This window comes from Oncorhynchus tshawytscha, linkage group LG24, assembly GCF_018296145.1.
Source record: "Oncorhynchus tshawytscha isolate Ot180627B linkage group LG24, Otsh_v2.0, whole genome shotgun sequence".
NCBI classification, from domain to species: domain Eukaryota; kingdom Metazoa; phylum Chordata; class Actinopteri; order Salmoniformes; family Salmonidae; genus Oncorhynchus; species Oncorhynchus tshawytscha.
In genome coordinates this window covers 14,926,588-14,945,768 of record NC_056452.1, presented here as the reverse complement: position 1 = coordinate 14,945,768, position 19,181 = coordinate 14,926,588, and the positions used below count along the sequence as shown (strand labels likewise).

Sequence of the window (19,181 nt, the reverse complement as noted above, 5' to 3'; positions counted from 1 at the left end):
ACACAGGCCTATAAAACCATTACTGAAGTGTAAATGGGTTGAAATACAGGCTTAATATGTGGTTATACCTTGTAATTGGTGACATTATATGTCATTTCAATGAAATTATAGTCTTATATATTTTTTAAATGAAATAAAATGCACGTGGTACATCTTTGCCAGCTCTACTTCTTACTACAAAACGGAACCTTCTCAACAAAGTTGGAGGAAAGATGTATGAAGTAGCACCGTTACCATGGAGATAAAATACATATCCGGACGCTCTAAAACGAAAAAGACAGGTGGGTCTGGTTTCAAAACAATTGTATTTGGAGTCAGTTTATCCTATTATAAAATAGTAACATTAAAGTAACAATGCTCTTTTGTGTCGACACATTTAGTTTACAAAGTATTTACAGTCAAATAGGAACGTTTTACACTGAAAACCTTGTTTTATTTTTCATAGGTTCGATAGCTAGCGTAACGACGCAACAATAACGCCTGAGCTAAAGGTAAAAAATTAAGTAGAACATATTTTGTACCCCTGTTGTCTTAGCTGACATTTGTAGCTACTGTGTTCATACATTATGGCATTTTCTTGCATACAGGAAAATGGACTCAGAATACTTGAAAAGGGGTATGGGAAAATGTCTCATAGAAGGATTAGCCGAGGTGGCCGAGCTTCGCCCCATGGACCCGATCGAATTTCTTGCACAGTGGATTTACAAGTGTAAAGAAAACATGGACAATGAGGAGAGAGTGAGTAATGATGTTCAGACTATTGCAGCCTATATCCAAATGTTGTCTAGGCAATCTCATTCAGACGTGCTCTTTGGTATGTGTTGGTGCATTAGTTTATTTAGTAAATATCTTTCTTAACTCTTATTTTTCTTGAAACTGCATTGTTGATTACCTGTTGTATTCGGCACATGTGACAAATAAAGTTTGATTTGATTAACTACCTGAATGCATACTTTTCTGAGCCTATACTGTCATTCAATGTTGCTAGATAACGGGACTATAAAAACACTTGAGTACACAATCATTAAGCTAGTATTGTGATATTATTGGAATATCTCTGATCATTGCAGAAAAAGGCCCTCCAGCAGCAACTGGAGCAGGAGCAGCAGAAAGCCATAGATGAGGCAGTGCACATGAGGCAGATGAAGGAGGAAGAATATAAAATCACAGGGGAAGTCCCAGAAGATCCCAAAGAAACAAAAGTATGTGTGTGTGTGTGTGTGTGTGTGTGTGTGTGTGTGTGTGTGTGTGTGTGTGTGTGTGTGTGTGTGTGTGCACAGCCGGCCCGTTCATTAGGCAGGATTAGGCGGCAGATTGACGAGGGCGGCATTTTCTGAGCTAAACTGACCAAGACGCACCTCCACATAAAACCTCACATAATTCTGCCCAAAGACAATGACAATTTCTCGAAACCAGTGGCATATGGGCTTTTTAGGTGAGTGCTGATGCTACCCTGATAAGCAGCGCCCACAGGCTGGAGATCAAATGTATGACAATGTAATGAGAATGACACTTTTTACATCATGCAGGTTTCTCTGATCAAATAGCCTAACCTAAATGACGATAAATCAAATAAAAAATGTGCTGTCATGTTAACAAACAACATATCCTAAAAACAGGACAGGTCAAAGTAAAAGGGACAATATGTCATGGACAATCACAACTGTTGTCCAGGAGTTTCACCCCATTGTCATGATCAGTGGTTTCAAGTTTGTATCTGTACATTTTTGAAAAGCTGGTCATAGGGAAAAATAAATACTTCTGCATTTCCCACTGTGTAAACACATTGCAAATAGGCTCACGATGACTCCTGATAGAGTTGGGTAGCTGATATTTAGAGATTAAATATCCAAATTCATTAGTCACAGGAACCAGGACTACTATTTGGTGCGGTCTGAACCAGCCTTGATTTGGCTCAAACATAGTTTATAAATGACGTATTTTCAACTTTCATTCAGATAAAAAAAATGCCTGATTTCAACATCTGGAAAATACATATTTTCAACGTCTGGAAAATACGTATTTTCAACATCTGTAAAATAAGTATTTTCAACTTTCATTCAGAACCAAAAATGAACCAGATTTCAATGTCTGGAAAATACGTATTTTTCAACATCCAGAAAATATGCCTTTTCAACATCCTGGGAAATATGTATTTTAAACATACGGAAAATACATTTTCACCTGTTATTCAGAACCTAAATTGAACCTATCTTCAACGTCTGGAAAATCCGTATTTTAGACATCTTTTCAATGTAATTTTGCTTACTGGGATTATTCTAGTTTTGCAGAGGGCACCATTTTTGGGTCTCGCCTAGGGTGGCAGCACGGCGAGGGCCAGCCCTGTGTGTGTGTTTGTGTGTACGATTTAAAGCCCATGAGGGTTGAAATTGTGTTGTTATCTTTTCAGGAAGTTGAGGAAATACCTGCGACGCCTCCGCCAGCTCCAGTTTCAGAAAGGCCCAAGAAATTAAACCCTCCAACGCTTGCTGCAGTGGAGGAGGGCGATGATGGGGTATGGTTTTTGTAGAATTTTAAGACTCCCTCAGTTCCTCAGATATAACGTTTTCATGTGTTGTTTTCAAAACCATTTTTGATAGATTGTATGTTTTTGTGTATGCTTAATATCAGGGAATCTGTGATGTCTTATAAATGTTGGTCGTCTTAAATTAGATTTAGCGTAATAAGCCCAGTGTAATCTCAAAATGGTAAGAAAACAAACCAAATTAGTAATATCTGTTTAGAATGTCCATGTTTTGACTAGATGTTCACAAGAGAGCTTCAACTGCATTTTGAAATATAGATTAGGAACAGCCGCTGGAGAGAGAGTTGAGAATTTTATCATCCAGGGTTTAATCTCATCAACACATCATCAGATATTTCAAGAGGACCCTACAAGGTCTGGTCAGAGTCAGACCACCGGGGTCATATCACCAGGAGTCATGGAGAATGAGCTGTTGACATCGGAATTATCCACCACCTCCAACTCTGAAAATGAGCAGGTCACTGAAGAAGTTCAAGACAAAGATAACACCAAACAGGAGGTAACATCCGTCCCAGAGCTCAAGAAAACTCAGCTAAAATCTGTGTGCCTTTGGTGGCTGCTATACTATCCTCTAGGTCACCATTTCTTTCGCACCTCTGTATCATCCAAGGGCTTTTCCGGTTCTGTCCATTGGCTGATGATGACTGCTTCAGCACATTCTTTGCATGGCTTGCCCTCTCCCTGAGGTCAAAAAATTTGATTCAGAAAGGCTAGACGTGCAGGCTAGAGCTGAGAGCAGGAGGACTAGAAATCTACAGATGTGGATGAATGGCTGCAATGATTCTAATATTGTTTTGTCTCACAAACTGGTCACCAGGTGACTGATCAACCTGAAACTAGTGAACCTGATGAATGTACACAAATAGAGGTAGAGTCAACCTCAGCACCAGAGAATGATGAGGGGGGACAAACTGAGGATCCACAAGACAAACACAAACCTCTTCATCAAGACCAAAATAAGGTGATGGCTCATACTAAACACAGACTGAAACGAGGGACATGAGAAATAACAAACAAGCAAAAGAGATAGGAAAGAACATGGATAAATGTGTGTCAGGCAAGAGAGGGAGGAATGTCTAGACAAGACAGAAGGGATACATTGGACAAGTGCACAGTAAAGATCATAGATTACTGAAAAGAAGACAAGTCATTGTGCCTTGGGAGACAGTCAATGTTGTTTTCAGGACTGAAAAAGACAGTCAATGTTGATTTCAGGACTGAATTAATGAAAAGATGGTAGGAGCAAGAATAAAAGAATCAGGAAAGCTGAATAATCAACCCGAAAAAATATCTTCCTTTTGAGATGCAGTGAGGACATTTTTAGCCAGACAGTCACACTATTATCGAACAACACCAGAAGACGAGAGAGAATAAGTACATTCAGTGAACTGAACCCAGTCATTTTTCTTCCAAAAACATTTTCAACAGGTGACTGATGAACCTGATAAACCTGAAACTAGTGAACCTGCTGATTCTACACAAGTAGAGCCAACCTCAGGACCAGAGAATGATGATGTCAAACCAGATGAGACTATGTCTGAGGAGGGACAGGAACATAAGGACCAAGAGAAGGTGATGGCTTCATGTGACACACCCAAGACAGATTAAAATGGTTGATTATGTATTTGTGTTTTTAGAGATATGCTGAGGATGTCTACCATCTGTTTTTACCCAAAGACGTAGCAATTGACAAAATAATATTCATTCAGGGAAGGAAAGACAAAATAAAGGGATGACAAACCAGGAGAAGAGAGAGGAAAGATCACGGTGAAATGAGTGCCAAAGAAGAAAATAAAATACAGTACCAGTCAAAAGTTTGGGCACACCTACTCATTCAAGGACTTTTCTTTACTTTTACTATTTTTTACATTGTAGAATAGTGAAGACATCAGAACTATGAAATAACACATATTGAATCATGTAGTAACCAAAAAAGTGTTAAACAAATCAAAATATATTTTATATTTGAGATTCTTCAAAGTAGCCACCCTTTGCCTTGATGACAGCTTTGCACACTCTTGGCATTCTCCCAACCAGCTTCACCTGGAATACTTTTTCAACAGTCTTGAAGGAGTTCCGACATATGCTGAGCACTTGTCGGCTGCTTTTCCTTCACTCTGCGGCCTCAACTCCTCACAAACCATCTCAATTGGGTTGAGGTCGGTTGACTGTGGAGGCCAGGTGGAGGCCAGGTCATCTGATGCAGGACTACATCACGCTCCTTATTTGTCAAATAGCCCTTACACAGCCTGGAGGTGTGTTGGGTCATTATAATATTGAAAAATAAATGATAGTCCAACTAAGTGCAAACTAGATGGGATGGCGTATCGCTGCAAAACGCTGTGATGGCATGCTGGTTAAGTGTGCTTTGAATTCTAAATAAATCACTGACAGTGTCACCAGCAAAGCAGCCCCACACATCACACCTCCCCCTCCATGCCTCACGGTTGGAACCACACATGATCAGAACATCCGTTCACCTACTCTGCGTCTCACAAAGACACGTCGGTTGGAACCAAAAATCTCAAATTTGGTACTCGTCAGACCAAAGGACAGATTTCCACCAGTCTAATGTCCATTGCTTGTGTTTCTTGGCCCAAGCTTCTTCTTATTGGTGTCTTTTAGTAGTGGTTTCTTTGCAGCAATTCGACCATGAAGGCCTGTTTCACTCAGTCTCCTCTGAACAGTTGATGTTGAGATGTGTCTGTTACTTGAACCCTGTGAAGCATTTATTTGGCCTGCAATTTCTGAGTCTGGAAACTCTAATGAACTTATCCTCTGCAGCAGAGAGGCTGCATTCCAAACACTTAAAAGACCCATCCTATTCCCTTAGCCCTCAAATTATGTGGACACTTCTGATGACGTCTGACGAGTATACACTTGCAGGGCGAGGGAGGAAGGAATGATTTTTAAATGGACCGCCCTTGCCCGGAAATTTGTCAATCGTTCATCCCGCGTTGATTGTGCTTTCAGCCAGCTTGTGGGTGCTTTATATGCGATTCAGTCAATTATGATTGCATGTCTACTTATATTAACTATATCATTATTAATACCAAATCAAAATCAAATCAAATTTATTTATATAGCCCTTCGTACATCAGCTGATATCTCAAAGTGCTGTACAGAAACCCAGCCTAAAACCCCAAACAGCAAGCAATGCAGGTGTAGAAGCACGGTGGCTAGGAAAAACTCCCTAGAAAGGCCAAAACCTAGGAAGAGATCTAGAGAGGAACCAGGCTATGTGGGGTGGCCAGTCCTCTTCTGGCTGTGCCGGGTGGAGATTATAACAGAACATGGCCAAGATGTTCAAATGTTCATAAATGACCAGCATGGTCGTATAATAATAAGGCAGAACAGTTGAAACTGGAGCAGCAGCACGGTCAGATGGACTGGGGACAGCAAGGAGTCATCATGTCAGGTAGTCCTGGGGCATGGTCCTAGGGCTCAGGTCCTCCGAGAGAGAGAAAGAAAGAGAGAAGGAGAGAATTAGAGAACGCACACTTAGATTCACACAGGACACCGAATAGGACAGGAGAAGTACTCCAGATATAACAAACTGACCCTAGCCCCCCGACACATAAACTACTGCAGCATAAATACTGGAGGCTGAGACAGGAGGGGTCAGGAGACACTGTGGCCCCATCCGATGATACCCCCGGACAGGGCCAAACAGGAAGGATATAACCCCACCCACTTTGCCAAAGCACAGCCTCCACACCACTAGAGGGATATCTTCAACCACCAACTTACCATCCTTACCATCCAAGGCCGAGTATAGCCCACAAAGATCTCCGCCACGGCACAACCCAAGGGGGGGCGCCAACCCAGACAGGATGACCACATCAGTGAATCAACCCACTCAGGTGACGCACCCCTATATATATTAATATATACCTACTGTATGATAGCTAGCAAATTCATTTCCAAAGCTAACCAATCAAAAACATAATTACTTTTACGAGACGTGTTTGTGCATTAGTAGCACAATCTTTTACTTATTTACTCCATATTGACGTTGAGTTTTGGCAGACTTTTCTTAGTGGATGTATAAACATCGCAAATTGAATTATGAGGTGTTTCAGGCACCGAAGTGAACATAATTGTAACTCTCGCAAACTCCATTAAAAACGAGGGCTGAGGGGCTCACATTGCAATTTCCCTTGCTTGGCTAATCATTTGGACCGACCACAAATATGTCTGCGGGGATTCCCCCAAGGGCATAAGGCGAGGGTAAATGGACGAGGGTGTGTCTTTTATGAGTTTGAAACGCAGCCTGGGTCTTTCTTTCCTGTGGTGGTCCTCATGAGAGCCCGTATCATCATAGCGCTTGATGGTTTTTGTGACTGCACTTGAAGAAACATTCAAAGTTCTTGAAATGTTCCGTATTGACTGACCTTCAGGTCTTAAAGTAATGATGGACTGTCGTTCCTCTTTGCTTATTTGAGCTGTTCTTGCTGCAGCAGAAGGCAGACGTTTTACGTGCCCCCAATCGATTGTGTTTTTTTGCTTGTTTATCTGCGTTGTTTGTAACTTATTTCTTTACTATTTTTGTACATAATGTTGCCGCTACTGTCTCTTATGACCAAAAATAACTTTTAGACATCAGGACTGCGATTACTCACCATGGACTAGCAGAATCCTTTTTCTTCTTTCACGACACCGACGAGCCCGAGGCGGAGGATATACGGCTCCCTCTGGAACAGGCTCCAACCCCAGTGATCTGCATGAAGAGGAGGTAGAGAAAGAGAGGCCGGAGAACGGGCTGTCAGAGGCGATCGAATAAACCCCCACTCCCCTAAATTCTGCTAGCAAACATGCAATCTTTGGACAATAAAATGGATGGGTTATTGGGAAGATTAAACTACCAACGGGACATTAAAAACTGTAACATTTTATGCTTCACGGAGTCGTGGCTGAATGACGACAATATCAACATACAGCTGGCTGGTTATACGATGTACCGGCAGGATAGAACAGTGGCATCTGGTAAGACAAGGGGCGGCGGTCTATCTATTTTTGTAAACAACAGCTGGTGCACGATATTTAAGGAAGTCTCGAGCTATTGCTCGCCTGAGGTAGAGTTTCTCATGATAAGCTGCAGACCACACTACCTACCGAGAGAGTTTTCATCTATATTCTTTGTAGCAGTACATACCACCACAGTCAGAGGCTGGCACTAAGCATTGAATGAGCTGTATTCCGCCATAAGCAAACAAGAAAACGCTCACCCAGAGGCGGCGCTCCTAATAGCCGGGGATTTTAATGCAGGGAAACTTAAAACAGTTTTAACAAATTTCTATCAGCATGTTAAATGTGCAACCAGAGGGAAAAGAACTCTGGACCATCTATACTCCACACACAGAGATGCATACAAAGCTCTCCCTTGCCCTCCATTTGGCAAATCTGACCATAATTCCATCCTCCTGATTCCTGCTTTCAAGCAAAAATTAAAGCAGGAAGCAACAGTGACTAGATCAATAAAAAAGTGGTCAGATGACGCAGATGCTAAGCTACAGGACTGTTTTGCTAGCACAGACTGGAATATGTTCCGGGACACCTCCGATGGAATTGAGGAGTACACCAAGTGCATCGATGACGTCGTCCCCACAGTGACCATACGTACATACCCCAACCAGAAGCCATGGATTACAGGCAGCATCCGCACTGAGCTAAAGGCTACAGCTGCCACTTTCAAGGAGCGGGACTCTAACCCGGAGGCTTATAAGAAATCCTGCTATGCCCTCCGACGAACCATCAAACAGGCAAAACGTCAATACAGGACTGAGATCGAGTCATACTACACCGGCACTGACGCTCGGCGGATGTGGCAGGGCCCGCAAACCATTACAGTCTACAAAGGGAAGCACAGCCTAGGGCTGCCCAGTGACACAAGCCTGCCGGACGAGCTAAACTACTTCTATGCTCGCTTCGAGACAAATCACACTGAAACATGCATGAGAGCCCCAGCTGTACCGGAAGACCGTGTGATCACGCTCTCCGCAGCCAATGTGAGTAAGACCTTTAGACAGGTCAACAGTCACAAGGCTGCAGGGCCAGACGGATTACCAGGACGTGTACTGCGAGCATGCGCTGACCAACTAGCAAGTGTCTTCACTGCCATTTTCAACCTCTCCCTGTCCGAGTCTGTAATACCAAGATGTTTTAAGCAGACCACCATAGTGCCTGTGCCCAAGAACACTAAGGTAACTTGACTAAATGACTACCGACCTGTAGCACTCACGTCTGTAGCCATGAAGTGCTTTGAAAAGCTGGTTATGGCTCACATCAACACCATCATCCCAGGAACCCTAGACCCACTCCAATTTGCATTCCGCCCTAACAGATCCACAGATGATGCTGTCTCTATTGCACTCAACACTGCCCTTTCCCACCTGGACAAAAGGAACACCTATGCGAGAATGCTATTCATTGACTACAGCTCAGCGTTCAACCCTCAAAGCTCATCAATAAGCTAAGGACCCTGGGACTAAAGACCTCCCTCTGTAACTGGATCCTGGACTTCCTGACAGGCCGCCCCAGGTAGTAAGGGTAGGTAACAACACATCCGCCACGCTGATCCTCAACACAGGGGGCCCCTCAGGGGTGCGTGCTCAGCCCCCTCCTGTACTCCCTGTTCACTCATGACTGCGTGGCCAGGCACGACTCCAACACCAGCATTACATTTGCAGATGACACAGCAGTAGGCCTGATCACCGACAACAACGAGACAGCCTATAGGGATGAGGTCAGAGACGTGACCGTGTGGTGCCAGGACAACAACCTTTCCCTCAATATGATCAAGACAAAGGAGATAATTATGGACTATAGGACAAACAGGACCGAGCACACCTCCATTCTCATCGACGGGGTTGCAGTGGAGCAGGTTGAGAGCTTCAAGTTCCTTGGTGTCCACATCACCAACAAACTAACATGATCCAAGCACACCATGACAGTAGTGACGTGGGCACGACAAACCTATTCCCCCTCAGGAGACTGAAAAGATTTGGTATGGGTCCTCAGATCATCAAAAGGTTCTACAGCTGCACCATCGAGAGCATCCTGACTGGTTGCATCACTGCCTGGTATGGCAACTGCTCGGCCTGCGACCGCAAGGCACTACAGAGGGTAGTGCGAACGGCCCAGTACATCACTGGGGCCAAGCCTCCTGCCATCCAGGACCTCTATACCAGACGGTGTCAGAGGTAGGCCCTCTAAATTGTCAAAGACTCTAGCAACCCTAGTCATAGACTGTTCTCTCTGCTACCGCACAGCAAGCGGTACCGGAGCGCCAAGTCTAGGTTCAAGAGGCTTCTAAACAGCTTCTACCCCTAAGCCATAAGACTCCTGAACATCTAGTCAAATGGCTACCCAGACTATTTGCATTTCCCCCCTCTCCACACCACTGCCACTCTATGTTGTCATCTATGCATAGTCACTTTAATTAACTACCTACATGTACATACTACCTCAACTAACCGGCACCCCGGTTTAATTGTTACTTTTCTCTTATTCTTATCCATATTTTTTGAAACGGCACTGTTAGTTAGTGGCTCGTAAGTAAGCATTTCACTGTAAGATCTACACCTGTTGTATTCGGCGCACGTGAAACGTGAAGCGCACGCATAAAATTTTATTTGATTTGAAATAGTGCTATCTTCTGTATACCACCCCTACCTTGTCACAACACAATTGATTGGCTCAAACTCATTAAGAAGGAAAGAAATTCCACAAATTAACTTTTAACAAGGCACACCTGTTATTTGAAATGCATTCTAGGTGACTACCTCATGAAGCTGGTTGAGAGAATGCCTATTGTGCAAAGCTGTCATCAAGGCAAAGGGTGGCTACTTATAAAATATATGTTTATTTGCCAAACACTTTTCTGGTTACTACATGATTCCATATGTGTTATTTCATAGTTTTGATGTCTTCACTATTATTCCACAATGTAGAAAATACTAAAAAATAAAGAAAAACCCTTGAATGAGTAGGTGTGTCTAAACTTTTGACTGACAGAATGAGGAGTCAAGTCTGAAGGAGGAAGGTGTTGTGAGGTGTTCAGTCAACCAAGAATTAACAGACAGGGATCAGAATATCAGAGGAGAAGGCGATATTGCATGTGATGTCAGAGGCAGGCTTAAAACATGTTTTATTACTCAACCAGTTTCCCTCTGACAAACTCAACATAGGAGACCGATAACCCTGTCCCAAGTGACACTATTGATCACACACAAGAAGGGGCAGCCTCAGAGAGTGATGATGTCAGACCCGATGTGACGCAATCTGAGGAGGGAGTGGAGGAGGGAGCGGAGATGTCACAGGGGGCACTTGAACATACAACTCCTGATGACCAAGCCAAGGAGAAGGTTAACATGGAGAAGGCTTTTGTTTCGAAAGACATTTACACTGTTCAACTACAATGATAGCATGCATAACATATAAGAAGACATTCTCAAGAGTGAATGACTAAGGAAAACAGGTATAAATAGTGTATCAGTTCCATCTAAACCCGGTTATTTTTTTTCAGGAGGAAGATGAGGAAGAGGAGGACAACTAAGATGTGGAATGATAATTTTCCTACATTATCTGGACGAAGACGTTAGTTCAAATGCAATGATAGCCTAAAGATCTATATGTTATAACATTCTACATCTTATAAATCAGTAGAGAAGCTCGACTGACGCCTAATGAAATGCGTGATGTCCCCAAGAGGGAGATACATGTCAATTTAACAAAATGTCTATTCAGTTTGCTTTTAATAAATTTGTGTAAAGTTGTGCTTCCAATTGTATTTATTATGAATGCCATTTAATGCCATTTAAGCAGTCAAATGTTTAATTGATGTGGTGATTCTTTTTCTGGTTCTTGTAGTTAGAAAAACTATGGCAGTAGGCAGGACACTAGATATGGTCAGCTTATCTTGTGCTCTTTGAACGCTACAGATGGATGTGCCACATGGTTGACGGTGATAGCGCCATTCTGAGGCTGCATTTAAACAGGCAGCCCAATTCTGAAAATGTTCCACTAATTGGTATTTTGACCAATCACATCAGATCTTTTCACGTCAGTTATTTTCAGAGCTGATCTGATTGGGCAAAAGACCAATAAGTGACAAAAATATCAGAATTGGGCTGCCTGTCAAATCGCATCTTTAACGCAGTGTAATTGGCCATGCCTGTGCGGCATCAATCCTATCACTTTGCTGGCGAGACAACGACGGAATAGCTCACATGACATTTATCTATGTACTTTCGAAATAACTTGTGAAATATCAAAACGACGATTGGGCTGGATTTAATTATTCGGGGATTTAAACCCAGCCTGCAATGTGTGAGTCATAAGGGGCCAATCTATGCCAAGGGTTGACCTCGTGCTTCCATTGTTGAGCGTGTTTATGGGCCAAGAGTGGTTTCGTGTTGAATTTCCTTCCTTATTTCGATACAAAGACAAATTGTGCGATGGATGTTGTGGTCCAGTCATTGGGCGCAGTTGTTACCTTAATCGCTACTGGTTTGCGCTCTTTCAGCGACTTGTTTTTGACGCAGCCATCGAGAGCCACCCTCAAACATTTAGAGGAGACTGACCTCAAACCATTGACAGGAGGTATGTTTCTAAAACACTTTCTAAATGTATTGTGTTATCTGACGTATTGGTGTACAATGGATGGTCACCGAATGTATTGGTGACAATTGCAATTTTCCCCATAGTCCTATCTGAACTGAAATAGCCTTGCCTGAACACGATTTTTGAATCAAATCGAGCAGCAAATAGCATTTTTGAATCATGCCAATTTCCCCTCATGACATCGACGAGCCACAATATTTAATAAACTTATTTTAATATACTTTACGGATTGTCAGTGAATTTGGTCCTTTTGGCGGTTGACAACGTATCCACGGGAAATTCTAATTGTCTCCCATTCCTACCGCCAAAAGGACTAACTGCACGGACAACCGGTAAAGTATGTTCAAATATAATTTTATTCAACATTCGGTCTTGTAGAGTTCTTGAGGTAACTGTCCTGATCTAAATGTTAAGTTTTGCCCCACAACATCGGATTTCCATGCAACCCGTGACATGAATTTGCTTAATTTTTAACCTTGCAACTTCTTTCTCACTTAGCGCGTAAGCCTTTGAAGGCCAAATGTTTATGGGAGAAGTCTGGAGCAGTTATCATGGCAGTAAGGCGGCCTGGATGATTTTTGTGCAGAGAGGTATAGTTTGAGTCACCGTTTACCTCTGCGTTTGTAAACACTTTATTACAGAATTTATTTGATGTTAACAGTAACACAGGTGTAAATCCTTATTTGCGTATTTATTTCCCGGGGTGTGTTCTGAATGAATTTGAGGTACAAGTACCATGTTTGCTAGTGACAGACATGATTGTTGCATTTAGCTTTCATCAAACCGATTTGATAAGTTTAGAATTGTTTATCTTAAGTATAAGATCGATTAGTCAATGTGTATGCAGACACTGTTATAAAAAAACAATTGTAAAAAATCGACCTGCCACAATGCATGCTGGGATATGAGACACTCGTATCAGTTGTAAGAACACAATGTGGTGTTGATTCCACTGACTAAAATAATACTTAATTTGATTTGTCACATACACCAGATGGCTGCAGTGAAATGTGGTGGTTTACAGGTTAGCCATAGTAGTATGGTGGCCCCTAGAGAAAAGTAGGGTTAAGTGCTTTGCTCAAGGGCTCTTTGTCAGCTTGGGGATCCGACCCAGCGACTTTTCGGTTACTGGCCCAAAGCTCTAACCTAATACCTGTCGCCTGCAGGTATTCACCGCAGGTGGTGTCAATTTAAATCACCCTGTTAGAATCAACACTCTGCCATAACTCAAATCTTTTGACCTCAACACTGGGACTTTGACGTCATTACATTTGCTGCATATTATCAATATGGGCTACTTAATGCTGATTTCTTCTGCCGGGCTGTGGTGTGATCTATGCCCTATGTCTGTCATTTGACAATTGGCTTATGTGGTGTAATCCTCCAGGAGGCCGCTGAGCTGTCCTCTCTGAAGCCCCAGCTGGACGAGCTTGGGGTCTCTCTGTATGCCGTAGTGAAGGAGGACATCGGCACAGAGATCCAGAACTTCAGACCCTACTTCAATGGGGAGATCTTCATTGATGAAAAGGTGCATAAGGCTGTATTTCAGTCTAATTTACAGGAAATGAATCCTCTTGTCCAATCAGTGCCATTGTGGGTCATATCTCAACTAGTTATGCATGCACCACATTATCTAATCTGACATGATTATTGCACTATGAATAGAGCAATTTGTTGCAACTCCAAAGCCTTCTGTTTTTGTCACAGAGATGTTTCTATGGGCCCCGCGAGCGTAAGATGGGTCTGTTGGCGTTTCTCCGTCTGGGCGTGTGGATGAATGGTCTGCGAGCCTTCAAGAACGGCTTCTTAGGAAATGTGTTTGGAGAAGGCTTTGTGCTGGGTGGTGTGTTCGTCATTGGAGCAGGCCAGCAGGTAGGTCTTCTCAGGAAATATTCATTTCGCAATCTCACTGATGCATGGGTAGTAAAATAAGTGTTTTGAGGGAAATGCTGGCTAAATGAATCAAATGGTGCCACCAAAGCCAATATATTTTGTCTGCAGGGTGTACTGCTGGAGCACAGGGAGATGGAGTTCGGGGATAAGGTCAACATTCTGGATGTCCTGAAAGCTGCCAGAAAAGTACAAACTGAACTTGTCTTTGGAGAAGTAATGTAATAGAAACTGAAACAAATTCCACCCAACTTAGGAGGTAGATGCCGTCTTGTTTGTAGTTGCCGTGTTCTCTCTGGGATCTGCAGGGGCTTGTCCTGCTGACGTGTAGGTGCTGTGTTGGGCTGTCGGCGTGTGTTTATGATGGTCTGTGTCTAAACTCTGTTGAGTGACCAGACTTGATGCTTTACACGCAAGTCTCCCCATTTGGTCGACACACAGCAGACGGGCTACCTGAGGACTTGAAAGAACTCTGTTTGACAATAAAGATCTTGTTATGCATCAGTACCTCTCTGATCTCTTTTCTCTGGCTAGTTTAATGATTGACTTGACACACGTTTTCACATGTCTGTTTCAGAAATGTCTCTAATTGAACCGTATTGACTGCTCATGTAGTAAATGTTATTTTTAATGTGACATGTTTTGGTTATATTGGCAACTACAATTAGGTATGTTTCCAGTGTTTAATGATGTGCATTTGTCTTGACTGTTTTAATAAGACCTAGGCTAGCTCTAGGCACCTTAAAGTCAGTCACTGTTTTTCTAGTGTGTAAGGGCTGTGATTGGCTGAATTCTCAATCATTCAAATGACCCTCTGGCAGCCTCCTGTTTAAGTGGCGAGTATAGGGTGTGTGACATCCGGACTTCACTGTTGGACAGACTACAAACTGAAACAGAGGGAGCAACACTGCATGTCCTGTATTGTTCTATGTCCTGGGAAATCTACAGCAACAAGTTGGTATTCTTTTGTCTCTTAGGCCTTAAATATGATACTTATTAACCCATGTGCACATTTTCAGAACTAGAGGCAAACAAGTTGACTCAGTGACTGTATACAGGGATTTTGTACAATGCAAATGTATGAATGGTGGATTCACTCCTTGCGCTTCAACTTTTAAGTCTGCCACTTGTACATCAGCTGCCACACTGAATTGTCTCTAAATGCTTAGTGACTGTAGGGTTAATTACTAGTGGTAAACACATGCATTTGTTTGTCCAACTGACTGTCTTGGATACAACAATACATCTACATTTTACGTCTTGGGTAATCGGCTAATTTTCCTTTACATACTGTGAACGCCCAATGTGTGCTTGTCAGTGATACTATGGCTGTCACCTCCCCCTTCCCAAAAGGACCTTGCTCTGTTTTGCAACTGCCCAAATAACTAAGCAGAAATGTTTCAGAATTGATTCATCAGGTTTTGATATTGGTTAATAGCCCTGTCCTGAATCGGGTGGTTTTTCTGTGTATGCATGACATGTTGCAATGTCACAAGATGTGATCTACAGCTTACAAAATGTAGCTGTGTCCAATCGAGGGGATTGTGATGCAGTGTAAATGTCTGAAGGCCTGTATCCGTGACCTCTTTTTCTGAGACTGCTTTCATGAGATAATACAAATGGAGCCTTATCAGAAGAACTGAGTCATGGTTGGGACACAATGTGCCCTTGAATCAACCAGGGCAAAGGCAACACCATGGCTCCTCAGTTAGGAAATGTACTGTTACAGAAACGGGAGGGGGTGTCATCTGGAGTTCTACCAGAGCAAATCAGGTTCTCATTGGCTTCACGTACACTAATACCTTTAACATGAAACAGCTGTTCACTTCCACACTTGCTCTGTTGAGAACTGTATCTACTGAAGATAGTGTTTGTTTTGAGACTAAATCTGCCCCCCGAAGTATAAAACTTGTACACGTCCATTCATAGATCTCAGAGGAATGGGCTGATAAATATCACCCCGCCCCAACCGATTCCTTTTAAATCCATGAGGATTTAGAAAGTGTATACTACTGACCATGCTTGTATGTGCACCGATATCCTGTTTTTTGGGCTATTCAAGTATTCTGTTTTTGCATAAATCTCATTTACAATTACCCAAAAAGGGGAGAGAAACCCTGATAAAATGCCTGGGATATGCTGCGCTTAGACTTCAAAAAGTGAGTAATTTCCAACTTTTGGGAGGCCATTTGTCTATAGTTAAATGCATACAGCTTTTCTGTCATAGGCCAACTTGTTGCCCCAGAAGACCAAATACAGTAGTGCTCACCAGAATATCTTTACATTGATAGAATGAATGCGTTAATCTCCCCTGAACAAAAATATAAACACCATGTAAAGTGGTTTCATGAGCTGAAATACAAAAATCCCAAACATTTTCCATATGCACAAAAAGCTTATTTAAGAAAATGTTGCGCACATTTGTTTATGTCCCTGTTAGTGAGCATTTTCTCCTTTGCCAACATATGCCACACCAGTCAAGTGGATGGATTATCAAGAAGCTGATTAAACAGCATGATCATTACACAGGTGTCCCTTGTGCTGGGGACAAAAGGCCACTCTAAAATGTGTGGTTTTGTCACAACACAATGCTACAGATGTCTCAAGTTTTGAGGGTGTGTGCAAATGGCATACTGACTGCAGGAATGTCCACCAGAGCTGTTGCCAAAGAATTTAATGTTACTTTCTCTACCATAATATCATTTTAAAGAATTTGTTAGTAGGGTGTCATTTGGGCGAGCAGTTTGCTGATGTGAACAGAGTGCCCCAGGGTGGCAGTGGGCTTAAAGGTATGGGCAGGCATAAAAACAGTGGAGATTGGTCCTGTGCCAAATGTCATCAGTGCTTTTATTGTGAAGTGAAAACGTCTAGGGGCAACAATGGCTCAGCTGTGAAGTGGTAGGCCACACAAGCTCACAGAACGGAACCTCTGAGTGCTGTAGCTTGTAAAAATTGTCAGTCCTCGGTTGGGACACTCACTACCGAGTTTCAAACTGTCTCTGGAAGCAACATCCGCACAAGAACTGTTTGGTGGGAGTGTCATGAAATGGCCGAGCAGCCGCAGGCACACAAGCCTTAGATCACCATGCGCAATGCCAAGCGTCAGCTGGAGTGGTGTAAAGCTCTATGAGCTACTAGCCGGAATATTGTGTGCATGTAAATGTGGTCAATGACAAGGCAGAGAAAATTAATAGGGCTTTGGTGTGAAAGGCCCAGTGCAGTCAAAAACAATGTTTTTCTCTGTTTTGGCTTTCCATTGTGACATCACCATGAAGTAAATAAGTTAATAGATCAATAAGAAAGAGTTAACCTCTCTGCCAACAACAGCAAATGTTCTGTTTTTCCCTCCTCCCTCAGACCACTTCCAGACAGTCCTAGTAAGATTCTTGCTTGAGAAATGTCTCTTTGCTAAGAAGCTTTTTTTGTTTCTTTTTGACCATTTGAATTGAAAATAATCACAGTAAGCTACTTTAATTGTTACCCAGAAATGATTTGATGTTAAGATAAAAACGTCTGCATTGGACCTTTTTAATCAGTTTTGTCTGTCCCTGCAGTGCTGTCTTTCCTCCTGGAGGGGGAGCCCCTGTCCCTCAGTGTTTGGTCTGTGGGCCTCTGCGTGCTGGTTGTCTGGCTGGCTGGCCTTATCTTGGCCAACACTGACCTGTTCCTGACCAAGTCAGCCCCGTCCACTCTGGAGCACTTGGAGAACATGGAGCTCAAATCAACACCCGCAGCCGGTGAGACCAAAACAAAAGCTTTACTGATTAACTTTCATCATCTGATTTAGCTTTCAAAGGAAAGCACTTCTAGAATAATCTCCCAGCAGTGGAGTGATCTTTGATTCAGTGCCAGTGTTAATTTAAATATGTAACGCATACACCTGAAAGCTTCTTACTATTGTGTGCAATATTGTTGGTTGTGTCTCGGCAGATAAGACTGTTAAAGCCAGTAGTCTGTGGGAAAAGACTGGTGCGGTACTCATGGCTGTGAGGCGCCCCGGATGATCATTATGCAGAGAGGTACAGTATATTTGTAGGGGTATGAGTGTGTATGCATGCTGTATATATGTGGCTGTGTATACTCATGGAATTGTGCACATATACTCATTCTCCAGGAGGCCGCTGAGCTGTCCTCTCTGAAGCCCCAGTTGGAGGAGCTTGGGGTCTCTCTGTATGCCGTAGTGAAGGAGGACATCGGCACAGAGATCCAGAACTTCAGACCCTACTTCAATGGGGAGATTTTTGTGGATGAGAAGGTCAGTTATATTCGCTGAACTTTTCTCCAATCAGGTAATGTGAGAAAGACTAATGATAGGAAGTTGTCTTTTACAGCAATGTTTCTATGGTCCCAAGCCGAGGAGGATGGGACTGGGTCTTGGTCTGGCTCGTCTGGGGGTGTGGCAAAACCTCCTTCGAGCCAGGAAGAAGGGTTACCAGGGTAACAAGAAGGGGGAGGGCTTCATCCTCGGTGGTGTTTATGTGATTGGAGCAGGGAAACAGGTAAGTTCCTCATTTCCCCTACTGGTTTCATCATATGAGTTTACATTTGTTTTTAGTGAATCATATATATTTTAAATGTTGTGTGTTATTCTGAAGGGTATTCTGCTGGAGCACCGGGAGAAGGAGTTTGGGGACAAAGCTGACCATCCCTCTGTCCTGCAGGCGGCAAAGAAGATCAAGAAGGGGAAATAGAAAAGATATTGAAAGATGGCCGTGAAGTCAAGGCCTCAGAAGTAGTGTACATGTACTGTATGTCACAAACAAATTTTACATATTATTGTATCCTGAACAAAAAATATAAATGCAACATTCAACAATTTAAAAGATTTAATTGAGTTACAGTTCATATGAGGAAATCAATCAATTTAAATACATTCATTAGGCAATATCACATGACTGAGAATACAGATATGCATATGTTGGTCACAGATACAGTACCAGTCAAAAGTTTGGACACCTACTTATTCAAGGGTTTTTCTTTATTTTTACAATTTTCTACATTGTAGAATAATAGTGAAGACATCAAAACTAGGAAATAACACCTATTGAATCATGTAGTAACCAAAAAAGTGTTAAACAAATAAAAAATATATTTTAAATGTTTGATTCTTCAAAGTAGCCAC

General features: G+C 42.5%; 1 protein-coding gene and 2 pseudogenes across 3 annotated transcripts; all 3 read left to right on the top strand.

The window, feature by feature from the left end:
* The first annotated feature begins 213 nt into the window (after window positions 1–213).
* dydc2 (DPY30 domain containing 2) lies at window positions 214–11,322 on the top strand. 3 transcript variants are annotated; one of them, XM_024386307.2, is made up of 10 exons: window positions 214–281; window positions 446–491; window positions 588–738; window positions 1,071–1,202; window positions 2,411–2,515; window positions 2,877–3,044; window positions 3,363–3,506; window positions 3,974–4,117; window positions 10,735–10,911; window positions 11,073–11,322. In XM_024386307.2, the coding sequence occupies exons 3-10, from the start codon at window positions 592–594 to the stop codon at window positions 11,100–11,102; spliced, it is 1,047 nt and encodes a 348-aa protein (XP_024242075.1). In that variant the 5' UTR covers window positions 214–281; window positions 446–491; window positions 588–591; the 3' UTR covers window positions 11,103–11,322. The 3 variants fall into 3 exon arrangements, with proteins under 3 accessions (XP_024242075.1, XP_042161292.1, XP_024242076.1); XM_042305358.1 differs by lacking the exons at window positions 10,735–10,911; window positions 11,073–11,322 and adding an exon at window positions 4,255–4,378; XM_024386308.2 differs by lacking the exons at window positions 2,877–3,044; window positions 3,363–3,506.
* A 366-nt stretch (window positions 11,323–11,688) lies between these two features.
* LOC112223628 lies at window positions 11,689–14,563 on the top strand (annotated as a pseudogene).
* Window positions 14,564–14,782: 219 nt separating this feature from the next.
* LOC112223627 lies at window positions 14,783–18,941 on the top strand (annotated as a pseudogene).
* The last annotated feature ends 240 nt before the right edge of the window (window positions 18,942–19,181 follow it).